This window comes from Zootoca vivipara, chromosome 7, assembly GCF_963506605.1.
Source record: "Zootoca vivipara chromosome 7, rZooViv1.1, whole genome shotgun sequence".
Classification (NCBI taxonomy): Eukaryota; Metazoa; Chordata; class Lepidosauria; order Squamata; family Lacertidae; genus Zootoca; species Zootoca vivipara.
In genome coordinates, this window is record NC_083282.1 from 24,040,620 (window position 1) to 24,068,263 (window position 27,644).

General features: G+C 39.5%; 1 protein-coding gene across 1 annotated transcript in view; it reads left to right on the forward strand.

The window, feature by feature from the left end:
• The first annotated feature begins 17 nt into the window (after positions 1 to 17).
• The window catches only part of HFM1 (helicase for meiosis 1), a 52,932-nt gene continuing 25,305 nt past the window's right edge, over positions 18 to 27,644 (forward strand). Inside the window, exons 1-19 of the mRNA XM_060277458.1 lie at positions 18 to 79; positions 1,460 to 1,572; positions 2,901 to 2,934; positions 5,021 to 5,280; positions 6,988 to 7,032; positions 7,637 to 7,707; positions 10,036 to 10,168; positions 12,453 to 12,604; positions 13,228 to 13,305; positions 13,389 to 13,550; positions 14,293 to 14,493; positions 14,593 to 14,681; positions 16,494 to 16,537; positions 16,625 to 16,726; positions 17,624 to 17,769; positions 19,809 to 19,903; positions 21,896 to 22,029; positions 26,061 to 26,108; positions 27,228 to 27,308. Of these exons, the coding sequence (XP_060133441.1) occupies positions 18 to 79; positions 1,460 to 1,572; positions 2,901 to 2,934; positions 5,021 to 5,280; positions 6,988 to 7,032; positions 7,637 to 7,707; positions 10,036 to 10,168; positions 12,453 to 12,604; positions 13,228 to 13,305; positions 13,389 to 13,550; positions 14,293 to 14,493; positions 14,593 to 14,681; positions 16,494 to 16,537; positions 16,625 to 16,726; positions 17,624 to 17,769; positions 19,809 to 19,903; positions 21,896 to 22,029; positions 26,061 to 26,108; positions 27,228 to 27,308 (2,050 nt within the window). The remainder of the gene's footprint in view (positions 80 to 1,459; positions 1,573 to 2,900; positions 2,935 to 5,020; positions 5,281 to 6,987; positions 7,033 to 7,636; positions 7,708 to 10,035; positions 10,169 to 12,452; positions 12,605 to 13,227; positions 13,306 to 13,388; positions 13,551 to 14,292; positions 14,494 to 14,592; positions 14,682 to 16,493; positions 16,538 to 16,624; positions 16,727 to 17,623; positions 17,770 to 19,808; positions 19,904 to 21,895; positions 22,030 to 26,060; positions 26,109 to 27,227; positions 27,309 to 27,644) is intronic.

Sequence of the window (27,644 nt, forward strand, 5' to 3'; positions counted from 1 at the left end):
CCTCTTGTCTTAATACAATGACAGACCCTGCCTTTTCTTTGGATAATTTGTTTTTTGAAGGACCAGGTACAAAGCAAAAGTAAGTTTGTCGCAGCTGTCTCCCACAAGTTGTCCATGTGATTTGGCAGTGGTAGAAGTCGAGGGAATGTTTTCTGGCTCTAATATGTTTTCTGTAAAATGAGATGAATGTTTTTTTAAAAATAATAATATTTTTTCTTAATTTTCAGATATTTACACAATATTGTCACAGTTTTGCCAGTTATATTATTTTTTATTAATACGCCACCCTATACCCAGAGGTCTCAGGGTGGTTCACAGAACAAAATCAAAATATAAAACCACAAAATATATAATCAAAATAAAAACAACCCAATAAACCTCCCCCCAAAAAACCACATTTTGAAATAATACAAATTACAATTTAGCCTATATAAATAATTCCAGTTACTTCCAAATTTATACAGTTTGATCAAAGTGGTTTCCTACGCTCCTTGATCCAGTTTTTATATTGCTGCAGTTCATAGTTTTTCTATTAACTCTTGTCTGTCTTCAGATTGTATCAATCTTTTGCTTTTACTAAAGGTTTTTATTTTCAACGAACCATAATAAATAAGCTTCTCCTTTCCTAATTCTCTCAGTCCTCTATATTTCAAAGAATAACAAAACAAAACAAATGCCAGATAATTAAATAAATTGTTATTGTAAAATATTCAAGGCGCTACCTACCTCTATTTTCCAAAGAATATAGTGGTAGGTAGGCCCCTAGGATATTTTACAATAACAATTTATTTAATTATATTGCATTTGTTTTGTTTTGTTTGTTATGTTTATTTCAAAAAAGTTTCTGTAGCAAATGATTATGATAACGTAAGTTAGTTGTGCAAGATAACATAGCAGCAGGACACCTCAGCTTATTAGGAGTCCTAGGGTGATATCAGATGTTTTCCTTTTGCTGACTGAAGGCATCCAGGAGCAAAATGGGGGAAAGGGACACAGTTTTGCCTATTTCTTCTGTTCCCTACAACCCCACCCAAATCTGCTCTAGGGTTGCCATATTTCAAAAAGTAAAAAAGCAGGACACCCCAAAATTCCCACTGGACCTCAATTATGCCTTTGAAATGGCAGCCCTATCCAGAGTAGATTGGGGGGGTTCAGTGGGGAACGAGAATCTAAAAATAATTCTCTCTCTCTCCCCCTGTTTTACTGACTTCTGTCAGAGGAGAGGAAACATTGGCTATCTGCTTTGGTTGTGTCCCAAAGCATACCAAATTCTCATTAAACTGAGGTGGCTTAACAGAAGTCTTACATTTAAAATATAACACGTTTCCCCCCCAAGTGTAATGTTAAAAGGGATAATTTAGAAGTGACACAACAGTCAATATGTTCTCCTGCAGTTTGTCATTAATTTGGTTGGAAACACTTGATGTTTTTTCGCTTCATGTTAATATGTTGGAAACAGATATCTAGAAAATGAAGAGCCAACAGACTGGTATCTTGCACCTGTTCCATCTGCGTTTGAAATTCCACCTACTCAACAGCTACAAATGGAATTGGGAGGGAATAGCCAAAAAGGTAGAATGTTTTGTGATTAGTTTTAATAAGAGGAAGTATGGAATTTAAAAACTTCTGTATTTTTCCATGTATAAGACACCCCCATGTAGAAGACAACCCCTATTTTTTTTTGAACCCATAATCAATATTTTAAAATAGTTAGGGTTGCCAAAATAAAACCATTGTCTCATACACAGAAAAATACGGAAATATTCAATTACTGACTTTAATGGGGGGGCAATGCCTACTTTTACTGAAGTATGTTGAATCATGGGCAAAGTAGACTATATGTGAAAATGCATGACTGTATTTCACACATCTTTTCTTTATATAAAAAAACAGCCATAGTGCTGGGTGCATCATAATGGCTTATCAACCCCAAGTTGCTATTCAACATAGGATGAAAATACCTCCCTCTCAGGTTGCTATTTGCTCCAGTAAGGAAGCTATCCAAAATGTTATCTACAGAGTACTGAAGTACTATGGGGTTGCCTTTGGTTAGGCGCAGCAATGGAGGATTAAAAAGAAGAAAAGAAATTAAAATTTCATTGAAAAAAATCTGTTTTTCTCCCACAACAAAAAAGTTCAGAGCTCTTTGCAACCCTACAAGCAGTATTGTAGGCAATAGGCTTATTAGAGAAAACAAGGCTTACCACAGAGTGCTTAGGTCAACGTGAAGGTGCCATTTTAAAAACAACATAGAAGCAAGAATGCATTTCACTCAGTCACCTCTTAAATTACTTTAAGGTAAGGAACAGATAGCCCCCACCCAAAGGGATTATATATTAAAGTGAATCCCTTTTACTTCCCCTCACAAAAATCTCCTGGACATATTGGGATGCAATTTGGCAAGTTTAATCCACTTTGAAGGGGATTCTGTATCTCTACATGCCATACACTTCGGCCAAAATGGGGAAAAGCTTCTCCATTATAGTGAATGAGGGAACACAATTCAATTTTATACAGAGTAGCTCTGGAGCTGATGACAGAGTGAAGCAGAGAGAAAACACAGGGTGACTCTGAAACAGATCGGATTTTTTTATTTAAAAACACACCAATATAAGTATAGGCCAAATCTCGGGGCCTGTGCATAACCATAATAAATGAGGGATTTTAAGGATTGTCAAGCAGAGAAGGCACAAGAAAACATTGAGAATAATGGCATGAAATTTATTTTCTTTTATGCATGTTTTGTTGAAGCAACTTCTTGGTAGGCATAATATTCTACATCTATTTTCCCTTTGCAAGTAGCTTGCAACAGAGCAAATGACTTGCCCTCTTTTAAGAGCATTACTAAGGGATAAAATCTTAAATAGTCTACATGATTACTTTGCTATAAATTCTAACAGGCAAAGCCTGTAGGAGTTCAGTTAGTGGAGGCAGGTAAGTTATTTTCAGGCCAATAGTCTGGAATTGGTCCCATTGTTCCCCTATGACCCTGATTAATATGAAAACAGAGCTTGTTAACTGTTTTGTAGAAAACCTCTAGAAAATAAACTATTAATTAATTTTCCAGAAGAAGATTGTGATGAAAGTGCCTGCTCAACATTCAGGAAAAGGTAGGCTTTTTAAAGCCAATTATAATAATTCATCAAATATCAGAACCATATTATTTTAGATACATTTGTCAAAGACTCAGTTTTTGATCTTTGAAATGAAAGTGCTTAATAGGGCTCCAGGCAATTGTGTTAATATTCTTTTGAATGTAAGAAAACTGGGATAGTTCCTTTTGGCAGTATTTTAATACAGTAATTAGATTTGCTCTAGGCACAACCCTTTTTTACAAGGATTTAAACACAGGATTTAGTTTATTACTTTAGTTAAGAGGCAGCTGATGTACTACCAAACACACTCTTAAAATTCCTTACAAAGACATGGTCCTTGGCAGCTCACAGATATACTAGTTTATTTTTATACTTTAAGCTGTCACAGGACATGCATGTAATCAAACTCCTTTCAGAATCAATCACAGGATAATCATTGCTTTAATAGGAGTGGACTTCACTGCTTGCCAGTTCGTTGCAGCAGACTAGAACTGTACTTTTCAGAAATGCGTCCTGAAAGTTCAGTTAACTCTAAGATATTTTGAGTCTACTTGAAAGCTATCTAGGTGACAATGAATGCTGATTCTCAGCCCATTTCAGAGATGATGCTCCTCTTTTTGGATGTGTAGAATCCAGTGGGTTTTCTTTAATTAATTAATTACCACCAATACTGAAAGTAAGAACTAACAAGCAATGAACTACAAGTAAGCAGCTCTTTGAAAGGGAAAAGATTGTTGCACCCTGGCTACTTTTCCATTCTTCTTGAATTATTCCTGTCCAGATGTTTATTTTTATATTTATTTGTACATTCAACTAAAATGCCGCTTAACATAAAACAACTCTATGCAATTTGCAAGAAGAAGTAAAGTCATAAAATCAGGGCAAAAATATAAGAGATACATCAGGGGAGCTTTTTATAGCCTTCCTTTCTAGGCAATCTTCTAAGGTCCACATGCCAGCAGTGGTAAAGGTAGGCAGAGGTACGAATGCACATCTTTCTTTTGTACAGTTGGCTAGTATCAGCACACACTTGCACACTTCTCTCAACCCTCCGTCCAGACGAACAAGAGCATCATCAGAGCTCAAGTACACATTCCAGAAGGCAAAGACAGGGTTCAAAATAGAGCTGAAGGTCTTTGTCACTTGGGCCCCATTTCTCAGATACATAGTAAAACACTAAATCACAATACCGATCAGCAAGGCCTGTTTCCATGATGTCATGGTCTTCAGGGCCGCATCCAGTGAACATATGGGTCGTCTAGGTCAGTATGAGTGAAGGTGCTTTGCTAGGTATCCTGGCATACTGTATCCCAGGCACAGTATACTCTGTGACATACATTGAAATATGCAGGCAAAGCCACTGCATGTTCTTGGCATCAAATGTAAGTGGATTTGATGTTATGCTCAAGCAGGAAAAACAGATGTACAACATTTTCAGAGCAACCTATAAAATTGGAAGACACACATCTTTCCCGTACGGCTGATACATCTCACTGCGGCAGAGATGCAAAACGTCACATTTTGGATGTTATGTTAGAAGTGCAAAGTCCAAAGCCACCGCAAGTCTCTCCTCTTTCAATGTCATTGTTTCTTTTATTTCACTTCCAAAACAACAGTGAACTTATCTTGGAGATCTTGGTCCATGCTGCACCACTAAAGGAAACATGGTCTGCCAGCCCTGTATAATGATCAGCCCGAGGCTGAATTAACCCCTTGTTTCGGTTGCCTGCCAGAGACTGCAAGAATGGGTGTGGGGAAGCTTGGTGGGTCAAAAATTGTGCGAGCCTGTTTCAAGTAATAAATAACAGGTTTGGTTTTCAGCAGGTATTGAAAACAAAGCAATGTAAGCTGTAGTATGTAATTGCTATGTAAGTAGGTTGTAAATGTGTATATTATATGAAAATATCCCTTTGAATTTATTACAGCTTATTTAAACCAACCAATTATACATATGTAAATCCAGGCAACAATGAGAGTACCAATGCCAAGAGAGGAATGGACATGTATTGTAATATTACCAACAACAAAGAAATGAGGAAAGGAGACCCATGGAAAAATAATATGCAGTTAGCTCAAGATTCAGATTTTAATCTGCTTAGTGTAAATGATATTTTTTCTGCTTATGGAAATGGAATCGAAAAAGCACAGTCATTTCCTTCTGTTTCAAAGAATTTTAGGATGGAAGGTAAATTACACATTTTCTCTGTAATTTTTCGCTACAAAGGTATTTACAACACTGGCTTCATGAATATACATTATTCATAGTTATTGCATGAACAAAACTGTAGATGGAGTCAAGAAATACACAACAATCTGCTTGAGTAATATAAAGTAAGGAACATAGTCATATTCATATAGAAGGTCAGAAGCAAATTAGAAAAAAAAAGATGTGAATCACAGAAAGGAACACCTAAGCCAGATAAGACAGAAGTAATTATAATGTGGTGGATTAAATGCATTTCTCAAAGAGCTTAGTGCTCTGCTATTTTTGAGGTCAGCCATGGGAACTGATGAAAAGAAAGCTATGCAGTGTTCTTTCACATCTTCCTATTCTGCTCCTCCCCATCAAATTTCATCTGCATGTGCTACAGAGAAAAGTATCTTCAGCATTTCATAAGCAATCCTTCTTCTTTCTTCCCACACTGGGAAGAAAGGCCTATAGGTAATTTGAAGGTAAATGAGGGCAAGATATAAAGTCTGCTACTGCCAAAGAGCAGCGGTAGTCAACATGGTGTCCTCCAGATGAAGTTGGACTACAGTTCCCATCATCTCTGATCATTGACCATGGCCATCTGTCATGGATTTAGCTGAGATTCCTGCATTGCAGGGGGTTGGACCAGATGACTCTTGGGGTCCCGTCCAACTGTAAGATTCTATGATTGACCATGTTGGCTAGGGCTGATGGGATTTGGAATACAAAACCGTCTAGAGGGCCATAGATTCCCCATCTCTGATGTACCAAACCTTATTGCCCCGGCCCTCATTGCTAGTCAAGGGCTTGAACTCTCAGTGCAGTTTGTGCCAAAGTCTCTAAAGACAAGGCACAGGTTACAAGATTTAGCAGATGTAAAAGAGGTACACATACATGGCTAGTGCAAGCTAGGACATGGGTCCAACAAGCAACATGCCCCTGCACCTTCCTTTTGAAGAGACAGATGGGCACAGAACTTAACATGGCAAGTGATCAGAGTCCCAGGACTGGGCATGCAAATGGACACTCCCCATGTGATTTCGGGCACCATAACGTGTTTTTTAGCACTGCAATCTCGCAAGAAACAATGTCCGGCTGAGATCTCACACATTGTTGGGCGCCATGCTGTTGCATGAGAGCACGGCCCCCCCAAAATGGGAAGTCTCAGACAGTTGATGGCATAACTGTCAAGCTTTCCCTTTTCTCGCAAGGAAGCCTATTCAGCATAAGGGAATTTCCCTTTAAAAAAGGGAGAACTTGACAGCTATGGTTGATGGGTATGTGTGGACCACCAATTCGGAACCACTGCTCTAAGTCGTCATTTTGTTGATACATTTGCTGTATTGAAAGATGTACAGAAACACTGTTGTAAAGAAGGGCAATAGAGAATTTTTGTCTGCAGTCCTCAAATAGAGACTGGCTATTTGCTTTCCTTGATAAAGCTTTGGAAGATTACAGCCTTCTACCCTGGCTTCAGACACCTCAACTGGTTTATCTACCTGCAGGATCAGTGTTATGCAACCTTTGCCAACCTGGCTGGGGCTGATGCTGGGCTTGTTTTCAGGGGCGGGGAATTGTAGTCAAAAATATCTGGAGGAAACCAGACTGATGAAATTACATTCTATCCTCAGCATTTTTATTTGCATTTGTTATTAATATTGTTAGTGGATGATGATAAAAAAATAAAGTTTCATTCACTAGGAACTACAGAAAAAGACTTGATTTTGAGACCTGTGACTGAAATCCGTATCCTTTTATGCACTACAAATATAAAAGTAACTTCTTGGATGTATATGATGTAAACTATAATGTTTTTAAATATGCTTTAAGAATGTGGCTGGGGGACTCCCATATACTGCAAAAAGAAATAAAGAAATATAATCGAGGAAACTTATGATTGTAGTAATGGCCATGGTCCATTGAATGAAAAATTAACATATTCATATTTTCTTAATCAACTAGAGTATGAGTATGCGGTTTAGTGGACCAGTAGCATAATACTACCATAGCAGGCTTCAGTAGCACAACCATCATAGCACAACCGTTATTTCAGTTTTCCCAATAATGAATAATGCACAGGGTTGATTAGTAAATCAATATTTTGCATATGTTTTAATTTTTATTTCATTCCACCCCATATCGTTTTTTTCTTATTCTTTTTTTTACATTTCCCCCCAGCTCCAACTTTGTTAGAAATTTTCTATGTAGTTGAAGAACTGCTATTCCTCCATTTAATCATTTTCCAGACAAATGTTTAAAAGTGGGAAGTTTTATTTAAATCTGTATAAAGTACTGTGAAAGTTGTATTCATTACTAACTAAATTGTTTGACTCCTTAATATGACTTTAAGCTGCCCAGTTTAGAAATATTTTCAAAGAATTCCCTTATTTTAATTACATTCAGTCCAAGGCTCTGGATGATGTAAGTATGGATTAGTTTTAACCACACAGGTTTTAATAATTACTTTTACACTTACGGCCATGCATAAAGAAATGTCCACTGCTGATTTCATAAAAGTAGTTCCTGTGACCCGCCAAGATTAATGGTGCTTGCCATCAAGTTTGGCAGTCTCCTAGGGCAGGGCAGGGATCTGGTTCCAACCAAAGGATTGGATCCAAAAGTAACTTTGGGAAAGTTACCCACCTATAAAATCACTTGACACCATATGAGTCCAACTTCAGTTTGTGACTGCAAAGGAACATTATAGCCATGGCTTCAACTACAGTGGAGAAATCTTCCTTTGCTTGCAGACAAAGAAAGAGTTTGGTGTTCACCTAGAGTATGCCCTCCCCATTTGTCCTTTGCAGCAGCCATACCTTGAACTTTCCTGCACCTGGTGTGGCTTATGAAAAATGGCTTGGCAGACTAACCTCCGAGGTCTGGTAAGCCTAATTATCTCAGCAGTTCAGAGGTTCCCCACAACCAGTGGTGACTGATGCCCACTGGGACACACATATGGCAGAAGGCAGGAAGGCCAATAATAGGCAGAGCTAATGACAAGCGGAGCCAAGTAATTCTAGTTTTGACTCAGTCTCCTCCCTGCTGAGGAGGGCAACCCTGAGGCCGAGGCAGAAGCTGCCACAGGCAGTGCTAGCCCCAGACCAATATTAAATGGGAAAATAGGCAGGTAGGGACCTAACTAAAGGCAGCCTCCACTGCTCACCACTTCCTAAGGGCTCGACAAATATCTTATTCTTGCTGCTTGCCTTGGACCCTAGGGGAAAAAGGGAATATCTGCTCAGTTGCCAGATTTTTTGGCTTGATATAATAACAAATATAACATAAACCCTCATGGCTGCAATCCTGTGCAGTTTTATCTGGGAGTAAGCCGCATTGAACCCAGTGGGACAAAGTCTGGATAGATATGCATAGGGTTAGATTGCACAATTTCAATCCTGTGCACACTTAAATTGGGAGTAAGCTTCACCAAACACAGTGGGAGTTAATTTCTGAATAAATATATGCACTGCAAGATAAAACAAAGTGCCAAAAGAACATTATAAATGATGGCATTTGTTGAGCATGCTGTGACCACATTACTTAACTAAAATATGTAGGACTGGAGTTTAAAAATCTCTGCCGTGTTCTTAATTTAGGCGATAACTAAACCATAAACTAGAATGGGGTTACTATAAAACAGGTATGGGGAATCCGTTGCCTTCCATATGTTGTTGGACTACATCCCCCATCACCTGTGGCCCCTGGGGCTGATGGGAATTGTAGTTTTCTGGAGGGCCACAGGTTTTCCACCCCTGACATAGAACAAACCTTTTAAAGCTTTTGGCCGTTTTCTGGTAACAAAGTAGTAAATAGATAAGAGGTTTATTCTTTATAACATTAGAACTTTGCACAAGTGGATGCTTAAGGTACATATAATTTATGGAAAAAGCAGATCATTAAGAGATGATTTGTTCTGAAATTGATGCTGAAGGACAAATCTTACTGTGTATTTTTAATGATAGACCACTGTCAAGGCCTATCATCTTCTATGTGCACGGCTCCCTCCTGAGACTTGAAAATGGGTTTTGTGTTAGCAACTCTACTGCAGGCTTTGCTACATAATGGCCCTAGCTGTGCCATATATTCTTCATAATTGCTCAGCGGCAGATCACAAGGAAAAACTATTGCTTCCACTTTATCTTTTTTGTCCTTGTGTACCGGTAAGTATTTGATGCATAAAAAGGTTGTCTTTAAAAAAAATTGAACTTAGCTGTTACGGCATGTTGAATTCTTCAACTTTCAAATTCCAAAGTTGTAACATGGCCTGGGACTTCAAAAGACATCTTTTTTAATTAAAATAATATAGTTTTTCTTGGCAAGTAAAATATGTGTAAACTTGTATAGAAATAATTTAAAATGATTGCCAAGTATTTGCAATATTATTTTTTTATCTAGCATTATGGTACCTGATATTTTCAGAAGGTAAATTTAACATTTGTTTTGTTTTCTGAAAGCAGTTTATATGCTTTGACGTAGACATACCACACTAAATGTTGTCCAATAGCAAAAGTAATAGATTAGAATTCCTTATACCCCAAAACATATTTTAAACACCCCTCATAAATTTTCAAAAATTAAGTTTTACCCCATAAAATGACATGTCCTAGTGACTATATAATTCATGATTTGAGAGTGGGTGCATCAATACATTAATAAATAGTTAATTGTGGGCAAATTATTCCAAACCTACTTGTCAAAATATATGCACCTGATTTTGTGTTTCGCTTACTATTAGTTGTTCTTTTCTAGCTCCTTTACACAGATAGAAATTTTGTGATCTGTGCGCCAACCGGTTCTGGAAAAACTGTGATATTTGAGCTTGCAATTATCAGGTTATTAATCAAAGTGGAAATGCCTTGGTTAAATATTAAAGTTGTATATGGTAAGTATGCCATATGTTTAAGTTAATAATTATTAATTATCAAGAAAAAATGATAACATTATTTTGATATTTACGCATGATCGTTTTGTTGGTGAATGTGGACACATGTCCAAACAAAGTTTGTCACATTGCTAAACATGGTTTATTTTTTAATTTACATGACAGTTGTTGAAGTTGTTATTTTGGCCATCCTTCCTAACTGGAATTCTTAAATTTTCATCCGATGTCAAGACAAGGATGTGGTCCAAACAGGCATAGGCGTTGCAGGCATAGTTGGAGGCAGGTCACAGCCCAGTTTCTCAGAAGGCAGGAATGTATGATGGCAGAGGTGTAATTAGGACTGGGCCAGCAGTCCTGCCCTAGGGAAGACAGAGGGCAAAGCAGGGCAAAAGCAAGGCAATGCAGTAGGAATCCGCTGCTACTACTCATAGTGACAAGTTGCTCTGCCAAACTCTGAGATCAGAGCTGTCTTGTAGCTGACAATTTCCACAGCCTAGGTGGCAGTCTTGTAGTCAGCCAGGTTTGCAGCAGAGGGAGGTCAGTCATGCAGGAGGTAAAGTACCAGGCTTTGTTGGATGCCCAAGTTCAAAACACTGCCCCAGTACCCTTAAGCCCTGCATCTGTTTACAAAACACAGGTTTCCCAGTAAAACATGTAGTTCTGCCTTCAGAAAGCAAAGGCAAGCCCATTTCATTCATTCATTCATTCATTCATTCATTCATTCATTCATTGCATTTAAATCCCACCCTTTTCTCTATCCAAAGGAATAAAACATGCTGATTCTAACAGTTTGTAATAATATTATTACACCCCACCCCAATCTCCATGAGCGGTGAGAGATTCTAGGAAAGTTCCAGGTGCTTACCCAGGGTCTGTGTTTCCTTTTGGGCAATGAGGTACAGTAGAGACTGTGGTGTCTTTAAGATATATGGTTTATTTACACATATATACAACCTGAGTCAGATGGTGGGAAATCCCAGCATTAAACTGATACACAGGATCTCTTACCTCTCCCATAGGTGCCGCAGGCTGGGATGTAAAGACAGAGAGATCTGCCATGCTCCCTCTCTTTGATGCAGTTGGCCACTGTCAGCCCACATCACATTCTGACCCACTCCTTCCTCCTTGTCACTGCTAACCCAGTTAAACTATTTCCCTCCAGCCTATGTCATCCGAACGTGAAATCCTAAACCCTTCTTGTCTCTTGGAGGGCCCCCCTCATTGTCTAGTATCTCAATGCCTTCTTAATGGCTTCCTTCATGGGTCAATGACAGGCCCTCACCACCCTTTGTTCCTCCAATGGCCCACACTCAACTAGCTCTGCCAAGCTGGCCTGCCTCGGTAGCATAAGCTTAACCCAGAGAGCTTTCCATGTTTGGCATAGTTTAGTCCAGGCATCCCCAAACCTCGGCCCTCCAGATGTTTGGGACTACAATTCCCATCATCCCTGACCACTGATCCTGTTAGCTAGGGATCATGGGAGTTGTAGGCCAAAACATCTGGAGGGCCGCAGTTTGGGGATGCCTGGTTTAGTCAAACCTTGAATTATGGGGGACTTACACCCACAAACTCTGACACCACCCGGAAACTATAACATTATAAATGCTTTTGTTGCCGCCTGGAGCTTTATCCACCTATACTGGACACAGGTAAGGTGGAAAGCTATTTAGAAGTGTTGGATTTATAATAAAATTAATATGACTCACCCATATGTTGTTGCTTACATAAGTAAAATTGCAATTTTCAAAAGCTAGGGGGGAAATTCATCTAGTTCTAGGATCAACTCAAATAGGTACAGGAATGAATAAAGATCTTGACTTGTAGGAAAAGAGGGGGAAAGATGGGGAAGAAGAAGAAGAGGAAGAAGAAGAAGAAGAAGAAGAAGAAGAAGAAGAAGAAGAAGAAGAAGAAGAAGAAGAAGAGGAGGAGGAGGAGGAGGAGTAGTTTGGATTTGATATTCCGCTTTATCACTACCCGAAGGAGTCTTAAAGCGGCTAACAATCTCCTTTCCCCTCCTCCCCCACAACAGACACCCTGTGAGGTGGGTGGGGCTGAGAGACTTCAGAGAAGTGTGACTAGCCCAAGGTCACCCAGCAGCTGCATGTGGAGGAGCGGAGACGCGAACACGGTTCCCCAGATTACGAGTCTACCGCTCTTAACCACTACACCACACTGGCACTGGGGAGAGTTAGTTTCACTCAGAAATCTTATCAGTGTAGGCAATGTGTTTGGTGACCTGTTTATTCATGTCTTCTTTTCTCCAACTACTCTGTATTGTTTTTAGTGGCTCCAATAAAAGCTCTCTGCAGTCAGCGTTTTGATGACTGGAAAGAAAAATTTGGACCCATTGGACTTGTCTGTAAGGAACTAACAGGAGATACGGCAATGGATGACTTGTTTGAAATACAACATGCTCACATTATTCTGACTACACCAGTAGGTTCCACAGTCCAATTATTGCGTTTGAATTTTTAAAAATGTAGATACTTAACTAGACGTAAAAAATTATTTTGTACGCATGCTGTTGTTTGTGTGTAAACATTTTCCATCTGTTTCTGATGCTAGGAAATGACTGGAAAACTTCAGAATCACTTGGAATTTTTTTTTTACTTTTATCAAGCAGTTTGATTAATTTATAGTTTATCAAAATGTATTATGTTTGTTTTGTGTGGCATTGTATGAGAAACCTTTATTCCTATGCCAAATTTCGTGTGCTCTGATAGTATCATTTATACAATAATTCATTTTAAAAACTTAGGAAGGAGAATTAAATTGCATACTTTATTAGATCATGGTGAAAGATTTACTGCTTGGGGGTTTGATCTACACCATTTCTAACATAAAAATGTCCTTAGCTTGGAACAAGGACCTACCAGAGTAGTCTTTTACTTCAGCATTGTATAGATTGATAATAGCATTCTTTTCATAAGAATAGCAATATACATCACCAAATACTACTCTCAGAAAATCTCATTAAAAGTTAACGGAGGAATGATAGTGGAGGACTGCACCATTAATATGAATAATCATTATTATTATTTTGTTTCTTTTTCTACTAGGAAAAATGGGATAGCATGACTAGAAAGTGGCGAGATAACTCTTTAGTTCAACTAGTGAGATTGATCCTCATTGATGAGGTAAAGTAATAAAAAATTTTTAAAATGCAAGTGATTGAAAGCAGGGCATTGTACTTCATATACAATTGTGTTTAACTCAATAGGTGCATATTGTGAAAGATGAGAGCCGTGGTGCTACTCTTGAAGTTGTTGTCAGTCGGATGAAAACTATTCAGTCTTGTCTTTCACGTGGCTTCGAGAATCCTGACTCAGTACTCCTCATGAGGTTTGTGGCAGTTTCTGCCACGATCCCAAATGCAGATGATGTAAGCAAAGTTAATAACATTTTATTTCTAGGATTCAGAATGCTGAGGTGTCTCCCCCCCCCCATTCAGCTACACACACACACACACACACAGAGAGAGAGAGAGAGAGAGAGAGAGAGTACAAAATGAGATAAGCACCGTCATTTGTCCACGGACCCACAACAAACTTAAATAAGCTAGGGTTGCCATATTTCAAAAAGTAAAAACCAGGACACTCCAAAAGTTGTTGACCTCCCCCCCCCCCGAATCTATTGATTGCTCACACCTCACTGCTAGAGTACATACCTTGCATTCTGCTGGTCTTAGTTTCAATCCCTGGCATTTCCAGTTAAAGTAGGGATGGGTAAGCTGTGACACTCTGCTTGTTTTGGACTACAATTCCCATCAGTCTGGGATATGTTCATGAAATATACCCCCACCACCACAATGTAGTACTAGACAGTGCTGAGTAAATAACATCCCTCCTTTGATCATAACGTATAACAAGCCCTCTCTCACAGAGGGAAATGTCTGCCCTATCCACGGGAACCCTTTGTCAGTATTATGTGCTCTAAAGTACAGTAGTATTCTATGGCAATTATATTCATAACAGAGAAGAGCACATTGAATAACCAACACAGTATTTGTGTCAGTAGAACTTCCATGACTTAAACAGCTCTGCTTGAGCAAGTACGTTCAGGATTTCAGCCCAAGGCATTATTTTCCAGCTTCAAGCCTAACATGCTCTCTTTTCTCTTTAAAGATTGCAGAATGGCTTTCAGATGGCAAGGGGCCTGCTGTATGTCTGAAAATAGATGAAAGACACCGACCAGTGAAGCTTCGCAAAATCGTGCTTGGATTCCCCTCCAGTAGCAACCAAACAGAATTCAAATTTGACTTAACACTTAACTACAAAGTAGCTAGTGTTATTCAAACGTATTCTGAACAAAAGCCAACCCTTGTGGTATATATTGTGCCTTTCCCTTGTGATTGTAATGTTCTCGTGTATATTCTAACATTATTAGTATAAACAATGGGTTTTCATGGGTTTTCTTATTTACAGTTCTGTGCCACAAGGAAAGGAGTACAGCAGGCGGCTTCTGTCCTAGCAAAAGATGCTAAATTTATTATGAGTCTTGAACAGAAACAAAGGTATCTTTTTATAAGACAAGCTTGCTTTTAATATCTATCTCTTTATATTCAATCACATATGTAGCAAAGTTGTGGAAATCTATCCAATTTATAATGATCTGTTTATAAAATCAGTAGACCCAGGATTTGTAGCTTATAGGCTCCTATGGTGAAGAGATAATGAAACCTACCCCAATATGCCATTTGTCACTAAAAGTGACTTTGCTAAGGATACTTTTCATTTATCATGTGTTTCAAGTGGCCGTTTGGAGAATATGAGTACATATGTGTACAGTAATGCATGCACTTGCCATTGATGTTTGCTCTAGGCACTTTCCCCTTAAATATCTGGAGTAGATTTTTCATCTATGATCTGCATAGGGCAGTGTCCATATGTATCTATTGACATACTCATGACAGGAATGTAGATACCAAGTACAGTTTTTGCCCAGTCTCCACAAAATTGTCCTATAGATGCCCTGTAAAAGTCCGCATCAATAAACTGTTATTCTGATCAGAAAACTGTGTTCTGTAAAGCCACCATTTTTGCTCCCTTACCCCATTTCACCTAACTTTTGTACATCCAATGTTCATGCAACCTGAGACTGGAAATCTGTCTGGATTTCAGTGTGAAAGCAAATACAGCCTACAGGTAGGGCTGTACAGATTTCTAGACATCCCAGTTTATGACACACGTGTACATCTAGATATGTCTCCGCTTCTAGCACAATTCCAAATCCAGGAACGAAATCTGGGCACAGAAGCCATATGAATATATGTTTTATAAAGTATTTTAGGCAGCACCTAAAAAAACAAACCTGGGTGATAGACCTGGCATTGAAATGATACAAGATCTGATATTTATTATTATTATTATTATTAATAATAATAAATTAGTTAGTTGCTTTATCTTGCCCAAAGCAACCCAAAGCAACTTACAACCAACCAACCAACCAGCTGTAGGGATCTGTATGTTCAACTTCCTTCTCAGCCATAATGTGGGGCCCTGGGTATGCCACTATCTTTTAGCCTCCGCTGCTTATAGGGTTGTCATCAGGATAAATTAAGCCACCCAGCCCTGCCTACTGGAGCTCCTTGAGAGAAGAGTGGTAGTAAAGATAGTTGAAAACTAAGCTGAAATATATTTGGCAGGCGAAATGGTATAACTCTCAGATTAGCCTTTGATATAGAGCAGCCCCAATGCTGGCTGAAACTTAGTAGGAAGTTGAAGATTTTCGCATGAAGAATTATGATGCATCTTTATTGAAGCAGGTGTACTGACAACACATCAGGTATTAGACTGGTGTAATCTATTTTGACTTGAAGCCTAATTTTCAACAAGGTTTTCCTAGATGTATATCCCTTCTGGAAAGCAAAAACATGTATTCACTGACCCTTGCAATAAGGACGGGCAGGCAAAAGAAGAAGATGTCGCTGCATGAGAAGAGATGAGGCAGTAAAAACAAGAGGAAAAATCATACTCATACTCCTTCACTGTCCTGAATATGATTGTTTGTTCTTCATGTATGATGAACTCCAATAGCATAAGACAGTTGTATAAACCAGGCACCCCCAAACTGCGGCCCTCCAGATGTTTTGGCCTACAACTCCCATGATCCCTAGCTAACAGGAGCAGTGGCCAGGGAAGATGGGAATTGTAGTCCAAAACATCTGGAGGGCCGAAGTTTGGGGATGCCTGGTATAAACAGTTCAAAGGGTTTAAATGATGGTATAGATGATTACTCAAGCAAGAAATATGTGCAATTGCTATAGATGGTTTTTGCATGCCATTTTATTTATTTTTAATTGTGATACACACACACTCTGTTTCAGATTACAAAAGTCTGCAAATTCAGTAAAAGAAGCCAGGCTGAGGGGTATGTAGTGTATACTAATTGCAGAAAAGTTAGTGTATTTGTCCCAAGATGTTCTGGTAATGTTTTGGGTCTGATTTTCATTTATAGATCTCTTGACCTATGGAGTAGCTTATCATCATGCTGGAATAGAGGCATCTGATAGAAAAATAATTGAAGCAACTTTCAATATGGGAGTCTTGCCAGTTCTTTGTGAGTACAAAGCATACGAGAACAAACAGGATAGATACCATATTGCAGTAAGAGGGATGGGGTTGCAAAAACCCAATTTGTGACCATTTGAACAATAATGTTCATAGAGATAATACTAGTTTGAGAAACAATTGATAAAAGTGAACAGTTCAACGGAGTCTGGTGAATCTGCATTTTTAAATGTGTGTTGGTGGCCATCTCCACATCTTGCGGAAACAAATTTTTAAAACTCCTTCATTTTGCCCATCCTAAGCTGCCACTACTCTGTGCTTGGGTGACCCTGAATTGTAATATTTAGGGAAGTTTTAAATGACTGATGTTTTAATGTATTTTTAACCTTTTGTTGGAAGCTGCCCAGAGTGGCTGGGGAAACCCAGCCAGATGGGTGGGGTAGAAATAATAAATTTATTATTATTATTATTAGGGAGAAAAATCTGTACTACTTTTTCTACACCATGCATAATTTTATACACCTCTCTGATGCCCTCTTTACTTGCCCCTTTTCTAAACCAAGAACCTTTAACTTCTGTAACCTTTCCTCTTAATGAAGCTACAGTATTTCAACCCTCTGATAATTTTAGTTGCCCCTTTTCTGTACCTTTTTGAGGCCTACAATATCCTTTTTGTGATGCAGTGACCAGAAACATACACAGTATTTCTAGTGTGGTTGCACCACAGACATCACAGAACTTTCAAAAATGTTATGGGTGGGGAGTCAAAGGAAGCATGTGACAACAACCAGTTTTTAGATGTTCATGTGTACATGTAATGAGAAAGAGAGAGAGAGAGATGAATGGATCATTTACTGGGAATAGCCAGAACACTTCAGAATTGTACTTCATGTCTGTTGCTTTATAAAACATCCAAATTCTTTGAAAAACATTTAAATGTTTGCAGTTACTACAAGTACACTTGCTATGGGTGTAAATTTACCAGCTCACCTGGTTGTTATAAAATCAACAATGCATTATGTTGGAGGAATGTTTCAGGAATACAGTGAAACGGACATTTTGCAAATGATTGGGCGAGCAGGAAGACCTCAAGTAAGTTGAATCTGTTATTTAAGGCCATTTTTATTATAATCGTAGCAAAAGTTGCCATGCACTTACAGAGGCAATGTTACAAAAATGTTGAGTGAAAGTTTTGTAGTTACAGTTGCTTGTGAAGTTTTTGTTTGCACAGTAGAGTTTATTGCTGAATAATTAATATAGCCTTGTTTACTAGGAAATGTAAAGTTGATGCTACTGGCTTCAGTTTGCTAGCTGAATTAGCTTCCAAGTTATTTATTTAAGAAATATCGACCAAATATCTTTTTAAAAAAACAACCATCCCAAATCTACAAACAAAATCAAACCTAAACACTCTCCTACAAAAACCAACAATTCATAGGATATTCCACATTTATAAATGGTATAAGTTTTATGAACCTTTCTTTCTTTCTTTTGATATACTGGATCCACATCTATGGGAAACAAATTTAATAAATACAGAGGCATACCGAGGAGTTGGTGAAACCGGTCCCCGCTAGTGGCACAGGCATGCACAAAATTCACCTATTAGACTATGGAGTGTATGACATACTGTATAGTATTTGTGTGGTGCTGCACAGCCGCTGTTGTGGCGAGATCAGATGTGGGAGAAGCTTCCTGTCCTCCTTGCACTGCAGCTCAAAGCCATGTGTGGTAAAGTGATTTCTTACGGGGGGGGGGGGGGGGAGGCACCAATACAGTTCCTTGTGCAAGGGACCCTAGGTAGCCATCTCCGTAAACAGGGTTCTGTGGTCCCGCTCCCACCCTCCCCAAAACTTGAAATGCAATGAGCAAGACACACAAAATTAGTTGGAAAGAGCCCAGGATCCCTTTCATTTTCAAGGCTTTTGTTGATAATTTGTTGACCACCCCTACCTGTCTAGAGCAAGACTTGCCCTCCGCCTTGCATACAAGGCTCTGGGAAGGTCGTGCGAGAGCCCTCTGACAGGCCCTTGTGCTTACTTCCCAGAAGCTAGTAAGCAAGGTGGAGGGCTTTGAAAGCTATTTCTGCAATGGATTTCCTCATCTATCTATCATCTATCATCTATCATCTACCATCTATATCTCTATCTATCTATCTATCTATCTATCAATCATCTATCTATCATCATTGTCACAGTGGTCGGAGCGGGCTACTTCAGAGTAACGACTCTACACAGCTCTGCATTTTATTCTTTTATTGATGCTGCGTATTTACAGTGCTGAAGTCATTGCTATTTACACGGAGCTATGTGTTCAGTCGGGTTCAGAACCTCCGAATGGCTTTTGGCGCATCTTTCTCCAACACAAAAGCCTGGGTAGACCCATCCTCTTTCCCCTCCTCTTTCTGCGCAATTCCGGAGTTGGGGGGATGGGTCTCCCCCCCCTTATTTGCCCCTTCCTGTCCCACCTGGGACCCTGGCTCCGCTACCTTGCCTGAGCCTCGGACACGACTTCCTGCTTCCCCACTGGAATCGGAACTCTCTCTGCTTTCCCCTGTGCTCGGGGATGGGCTTGAACTCAGGAGGGGAGGGACTTCGCGATATCCCTTGTCCCTCACAATCATCTACAGTCATACCTTGGTTCGTGAATGCCTTGCGACTTGAACGTTTTGGCTCCAGAATGCCACAAACCTGGAAATGAGTGTTCTGGTTTGCAAATGTTCTTTGGAACCCGAACATCTGATGCGACTTCCAATTGAGTGCAGGAAGCTCCTGCAGCCAATCAGAAGCTGTGCCTTGGTTTTTGAACGTTTTCAGAAGTCGAACTGACTTCTGGAATGGATTTCATTTGAGAACCAAGGTACGACTGTATCTATCTATCGGCCATACACCTAAGGTTATGATCGCATAAGTAAATTACGCATAAGTGGTGGTCCCACTGTAAAAAAACAAACAAACAAAAACCAAGCAGATAGGGATACCCTCCTGCCCATAATTTTGATCTGGCTAAATATTTCAGTGATTGAACTTTACGTTAGTTGATAGTCTTATATTTTTCACTGCCATAAAAATGTTTCATTACTGCCTACTCGGTTTAAAGCATTCTTCTATATATATATATTTCCTCACCAGTTTGATACAACAGCCACAGCAGTTATTATGACAAGGATAAGTACTAGAGACAAGTATGTTCAGATGTTAAATGGTGCAGATACAATAGAAAGCAGGTAACTTGAGCCATTTTTCTGTTTGCTGTTGGAATTACAGTCTAAAACACATTTGTTTATCTTGAAGAAATTTATCTGATGGATCATGAAGATAGGCCTGTGGGGAAGCTAGAAAATCTTTATATTCCCAGCATGTGGGAAAATACTAATCAACAAGACAAACAAAAATCCACACCAGCGTTTTCCTCGATTCTTCTATAATAATCTGCATAGAACGGAAGCGATTTTGTGTTGCAATCCTTCATATGGTTATATGCGTCTAGGTCCCATTTATATAATTGTGTGCAGTACTGCAGTGTTTAATTTGAAATTAGCGAACTAGAAGAATAAAATAAACACAAACACCCTTTTCTCTCTAGAAGGGCAAAGAGCAGCTTTAGGGATGATAGGATAGGGAGATATAGATTTGGAGACAGAGTCTAGATTCTGAGCCCCTTGTGCCTGCTTTTAATTAAAAATTAAAATGCTGGGAGAAAAGCTGAACAGCATGTGTAATTTGTTTAGGATTGCACTCCTATAATAATTTCAGGTTTTTTGTGTAATTACTGTTGCACTTAAATTTTGGCAAATCAGAAGCATCCCAAATTAGAATTCACAGTAAAAATGACATTGCATTAATCACTTTGACTCAACATAGACAATATGTGTGTGGAAACCTGTTTCCACACACAGAGCTCTTTGCTGGAGCTGTACTTTGCAAGTCCATTTGGATGGGAAATCCCAGCTCTTGGAGGCACGTATAGTATCAGACAGGGGATCAGACCATCCCTTAAGGGTGCATGTGTGTTGATATTCTTGTAAACAGCAATGAACATTTAACCTAATAAGAGAACGAAAATACATTTAACTTAGGCTTTCTTAAAACTTTCTTATTGTATTGTTTTACTATTGAGAGTTCCTAGGATTAATTTTCAGTGAAATGAGTGCTATCTGATTGGTGCCCCTCAGCTAATGGATGGCTCATTGATGTGGAAACTTGCATTGTTGAATTAATGCTCATCAGTGATTCACACACCCCCTACCCTAAATCTGCTGTGGAAGGTTGGGAACCCTTCAAAGCAACATGCGAGATGAAGTGGTGGACTGTAGAGGATGAGTGGGGAATCGCTGAAGGTTGCCTTGGTTCCCTGTTCTGGAGCTGGTGGACTCCGCTAAAATGAAAGAACACTGGCCTGATCCTGCATGGCTCTTCCAAACAGTCATCTAGTCCAGCATCCTGTTCTCAGAGTGGCCAACTAGATGCCTATGAAGAACCTTCCATCAGTGAAGAGGCACCAATTGTATGCAACCCTTTAGAAAAGAGCTTTCCAAACTGTGTGTGCAACACATTCATGTGTTGTCTGCAGTCTAGATGGTCGGGCAAATGCTCCCCGTGCTCTATCTGGGGCTGGAAAGGAGTTAAGTTTAACCTCTGGTTTTTCTAGTAAAACTGAATTACTGTATTGCGAAATGATGCCTGTCTAAAAAGTGTGCCACCAAGTTGAAAAGTTTGGAAAGCTCTACCTTAGAAGCAATAAATGATCTATTGGCCTGGTTGGCAACTAATTCTTAATAAGGATTATAATTTGTACTGAGCAGGAGCTGATGGGCCAGCAACATTTGCTGTGCCCACTGACTTGCTCCCATGTTAAATAAGGCTCAAGCAGATACCTTCTTTAATTGCTTTTACCCAGCGTGTAAAGCAGCAGTGTGAGTGTGTTTTGTGGACTTCTTTGCTTATACATCTTCAGCTGCCATCTCCCATACTCTCATGGGAGTGAGAAGCAGAAGTGCATAAAGGTAAAAGAATTTATAGAGCCTCGGCATAATAGAGGAGTGTGGTGATTCTTGGAATTGAGGGCTATTCTAGTAGCCAGATAGGAAGATGGAGGTGATGGATTTTGCCCCCAAACCTCTAGTTGCCTAATCTATTTTAAGAATGCAATGTACTGCTTGCCACTGGAAGACTTTGGTACGTTTCATTTGTATGCATTTACTTTCTGGTTTTCTTAGTCTGCACACACATCTCATTGAACACTTAAATGCTGAAATTGTGCTCCACACCATCACGGATGTGAACATAGCTTTGGAATGGATACGATCAACTTTCCTTTACATCAGAGCTTTGAAGAATCCAGCTCACTATGGTTGGTTCCTCTTAAAGTTTTCTGGACTTCAGTGTTCAATTAAAATATGCTACGATTTGGTGTAATAAGGTCTGTTGCAATAAAATAGTCACATCTTGGGAAATAAATTAGGTATATTGAGAAATTACAGGAAAGATTAGTGGCATATTCTTTTGTCTTATATGAGTTCTCATTTTCAGTAGAGATTTTGGCAATGAAAACTTTTGAAGCCTTTTCATGAGTTGTGCTCAAATCCTTGCTACCTCATTTTGTCATAATCACATATACCAGCATCATTGCATTTGTCTTCCTAATATGCCCCCTTTTCAAGTTCTGTGCATATCTTATAATAACAGAGCCTGGAGTTCTCTTAGCGCTTTCTGCTGAATGTCAAGACTTTAAATTTCCTGTGTTAATATTTGTCTCTTCAGCTAGCTTTATTTTATTTTTTACTTTATCCCTTCCCTTCCCCTCCCCTCCCCTCCCTAGAAAAGAGAGATTCTCCTGGTAGGCTATTGTGCCATGGAAGCAAAGATGGTTAGCTGCAAGAGGTCATCTACATCAGTGGTCCTCAACCCCCGGGCCACGGACCGGTACCGGTCCGTGGATCAACTGGTACCGGGCTGCCCAAGGAACATTAAATACAATTAAATTAAAATTATTAAATCAAAACAATATAAATAATCAACGCCCCCCCTTGGTGGGCCACAAAACAATTAACGGCCCCCCTCAGCGGGCCACAGTAAAATTATCAAACGATTGGTCCGCGGCGATAAAAAGGTTGGGGAGCACTGATCTACATAACCTGTAGCTACTGGATGCCACATCCATGAGTACAGTATTAGCTTCTGTTTGGAAGAAACTGCAGAAGCCAGTAGATCAGAATCTGTCTGAGAAAGCCAAAAAGGACAGATACAGGCATAGTGGATGAACACCAGGGAGATCTAGCAACAAGGCTGAGGTAGTGGAGTAGAGCACAAAGATACTGTGGGATAAATCAGCTTCATACAACCAACATGCTTAACACTAATTAATGCATGAAGGGGTTAAGACCATAGAGTAAGCTTAGCTATGTCACTCCCCTTCACCTTGGAAGGAAGGATCACTAAACTCTTTGTTCTCCATTCTACCATGTGAACTCTACCAGTAAGGAGTGTTAGGATCTTACACACGAGTAGGACCCTGGCAGAGACACATGCCTAACTGGCATGTTCCCAACCTCAAGGTCGATCGTTCGGGAGCTTCAAAAGCTTTCTTCAGCCCGAACATCACAGCAACTGATGCCAAGAAACATCAGCACACTTGCGGATCTGCAGAACTCAGCAACTCAGCATTTTGGCTAATCTACTTTTATTTACATATAAACACACACGGAGCACTGCAACATGGCTCCCTCTCTCTCTAGCATTAGGCAACAAAGAGAAAGAACAAAGGACAATAGTCCCACTTCATGGAGCACAGTAACACAAACATCCTGTCTTAGTCACTTCCCACTCTGTGGAATCAAAACATACAGTCATGTGATAGACAACAATCCCATGACTGAAGACACGGGCAATGAATCTTCAGCAAGGAGGTCTAAGCTGGATGTTGTGTGACTTAAGCAAGCCATATTTGTGTTTCTGTACAAATGATCTAGAAACATTTACCATTTTGGAACATAAGTTATACCAGTGTTTCTCAACCTTTTTTGGGCCACGGCACACTTGTTACGTGAAAAAAATCACGAGGCACACCACCATTAAAAAAGTTAAAAAATTTAACTCTGTGCCGCCCTATATTATAATTATGACTGTAAGAAACACTTGCCAAATATTGCTTTCCGGCGGGTTAGTGGTGTGTATTGGCGGCCGCCAGGCTCGTTTGCACTGAGCTTTGGGAAAGAGGAGGAGAAATATTGCTTTCCCGTGGGTTAGTGTTGAGCATTGGCGGCCGCCAGGCACGTGACAATGTAAATCGCCCTTCTTGTCGCTGCACGTCGCGGCACACCAGCCAGCGTCTCGCGGCACACTAGTGTGCCGCGGAACAGTGGTTGAGAAACGCTGAGTTATACTACCTCTTTTTTGCTGCTGGTATTAGATGTCAGGGAAATCCTGAGCAAAAATATGTATTTACAATATTTCTGAAGCAATGGATGAATAACGTTTCAGTGTAGCAGAGGGAAACACATTCCACAGTGTAGAGTCAATGGTGGAAAATGCCCTGCAATATTCGGTAGGCTGTGGTTCCAGGAGTAAAATTTCCCCAAATGATCAAAGTGATCTTATAATCAATACAGGGGCAACTGGTCTCAGGCAACCTAGTCTCAAGTTGTTCAGGGCTTTGTAAAAAGACTTTGAACATGGCCCAGTAGCTGATAGAAACATAATGAGCACACAAAAAGGTGGTGCTGGCATTTCACCTCCACTTGTCAGTATGAAGTTGCAAGTCTGCTTTTAAAAGAAATACAATTCACATTTATTAACCACTGTGTGACAAATCACTTTTGTGAAGTAGTGTGTGGCATTTCTAGCTTTCTGTTAAATAGACTTGTTTTTATAGAGGATCAAAAAAGAACATTAAAATTCAGAAAAACATTTCCCATCAAGTGAAAAGAGATCTATTTCCCCCCTGAAGGCAGAGTTTCTGCTTCTGCACTGATCCTACTTGCTGTCAACACCACAGCATAAGGCATTCTAGGGTGTTCAGCACAGTAGGATCTCTCTGTACATGGAACATCTGCTTTTCAGAGCTGTGAAAGAAAGGAAAGAAGTGGTAAACGGAATAGTTGCTTTGTTGAAATGCCCTTAAATGATAGCAGTTAGGACATTTAGCACCTTTCTCTACATCTGTTTTCACACTGACTTTGATTCTATCAAGATACACGTGAAGCCATTTTATTAGTAAATGGGAAAATAATCACAATAATAAGCTACTCCTTAAAACAAAGGTGCATATTCGTTATAGCCAGCAGAATTGCAGGATGAAGATTTATGCAATTGTTTTCTTCTGATTTATTTATGTAGTAAGATACTGAAGAAATATCATTGGGAGGCAATAATACATTCTGCATTGGCAGATATTTTCAGCTGGGAAAACAAAAATTAAGGGTTTTTCTAAGCCTTTGCTTTCATTCTTATTCCAGCTTCTTATGCTGTGCGCTCATAAATACTCAGTGTATGGTATAGTTCATCCACACAAAAAGGACCATTTCAGAGCTGTGACAGGAGAACAACATCCCCCAAAGAATCCTGGGAACTGTAGTTTACCCCTCCAGGAGATACTATTCCCAGCACCCTTACAAACTACACCTCCCAGAATTCTTTTGTGGGAGAGAGGGATGTGTTTTAAATGTACAATATAATGTATATGCAACCCCATTCAGCCCACTTAACTCCAATTCCGGGTGCTAATTGAATATTGTTATCCCAGTTAGTCTATATGTTGGATTTGAGCTTGATTATATATCTGTGTAATATTTTATGTAAACAAAAATTTTGGTTTATGTATACAGTTTGTTCTAGCTGTTTTTATATATGTGATTCTTTTTGTATGTGTTTATTGCATTGTAAATCACTTACAGATGCTTCATAGGAAGTGATTCATAAATGAAATACAGTAAACAATAACAGCAACAAATTCAAGAAAGCATTATACCAGATTTGGGGCTTGAATACTGAATCTGTATAAGCACCAATATCTTTGAATGGAGCTTATAGAAGTCCTGGTTGAGTAGCACCCCACTTTTGGCCAAGCAAGAATCAGCCTACTACTAAAGGAGACAGAAGAAGACAGAAGAACGTATACAACAAATGCACTTTAGAAACATGAATAACCCACTAGGCACATCATGGCCCACCTGACACCGCGTTAGAATTGAAGAACAGTCGACCAGGCTATGGCCTTGGAGGCATCTTAAATCTCAATAGTTAACCTTTATTTCTCGTGGCTGGTAGCTCCCCATATATGTTAATTATATAAATATATTGATTTTAGATTGCTATTGCATATAACATCTGAGAGTTCTTACAAATTAAAGCCATAATTAAATGTAAATGTTTCCATTGATGAAGGTTTTCCAGCTGGATTGGACAGAAAAGGAATTGAAGCAAAATTGCAAGGTTAGACACTTTCCACCATGCTTGAAAAGACCGTGCATTTTACATAAGTTCCTATGTGATCTATTAAGCCTGTACATCCTTTCTTCTTTTTACCATTTATCAGTAGCAGCTTTGTTCAAAGTTCAGGTAATACTCACGTAAGTTGTTAAATAATCTTTTCACCTGACTGACATATCCATCTAGATTCCATTTCAGACCTGCAGCTTTCCTCACAGCAAAGTAAGATGTAAAATGAAAGTACAGCCATTTTAAAAATGGCTGAGCTAGGCAGCAGATTACCATGTAAGGTCTTTACCATTTTAAAAAAAGTTTAAGCTGGGCCTTCTTTGATTTGTTATTGTTGGCATCCATCTGTCTTGAGAAACAATGGAATGCACATCTGGAGGTGAAGTTAAACCACTGGAGAATGACAGTACCTGCTGTGGCTGCAGAAACCAGTAACTTGTAATTGCTGCCTCCCACCTCTCAGGGACGCAAGCCTGGGCAGTGTGTATGGAGGTCCTGGACTGCCCAGAAGACAAGACCCCCCTCTTGGCCTCACTGATGTGGTCCAAAGGAATACATCTGGCACCAGCTTGTCTACAGGAGATGGCAGAAGGAGGCATACAAGATGCCATCCAATCATCTTAGGGAGTCTACTATGGATTTATGTAGGGTTTACTCCTTGGCCTTTTCTTCTCCCAAAGATATGCCTCAAGGCAGCGGAGGTTTAGGACCAGACTTTTCCTTCTCCTAGATGGGCCACCTTCCCAGGTAGACGAGCCCCATCTGCCCCTCACTTCTTTCTGCAACATGTGCAGTAATCACCTTCTTGGCTGTTGGACCCACTTTTATTCTTGTCTGCTCAATCTGCAGGAGCCTGTCTTCACATGCAGGGGAAGTCCCTAACTCACCAAGGGTTTGATTGAAATATGTTAGTTGCTGAGAGCACAATCCAGCAAGTACTACTTGCCAATTTTAAACTTGTATTGATATCAATAGAAGAGTTAAGCGTGTTTAAATTTCATATCAAATTCCATGAGACCTAAAAGTGCTTAATTTTAGCTGGAACGTGGCCTTAGGCATGTACAAAACTTTTCCCCCTACGTGTACTAACAATTATTTCTCCTACATGAGCAGAATTATGTTTGAAGAACTTGACTGATTTATCTGCATTTGATTTGATCAAGATGGATGATAAACTCTATTTCAAGCCAACAGGTAATACTTAAATCTTACAAAAGTGAGAAGCTTAATTTTTTTAGTGTTTTTAGTGTAGAATGTTTTCTGGATAGGGCACTGCCTCTGTTATGGCTAGGGCCCTAGATATTTTAGGAGTTCCTTTCCTGTGGCCCCTTACGATTTCCACGATAAGTCAAGAGCAGCCTTTTGCTGGCACATCTATGTTGCAAGCATGTACTAGAGAAAATAGAAAATGGCTTCAAATCAGGTGCGTTAAGATAGTAAGAACTGGTGCCAGTAAATACATGCCCAATGGCTGTGGTTTAAAACGCATTCAGGATTAAATTGTTCCACTAGTGCTCAAAGTTCTTCTGA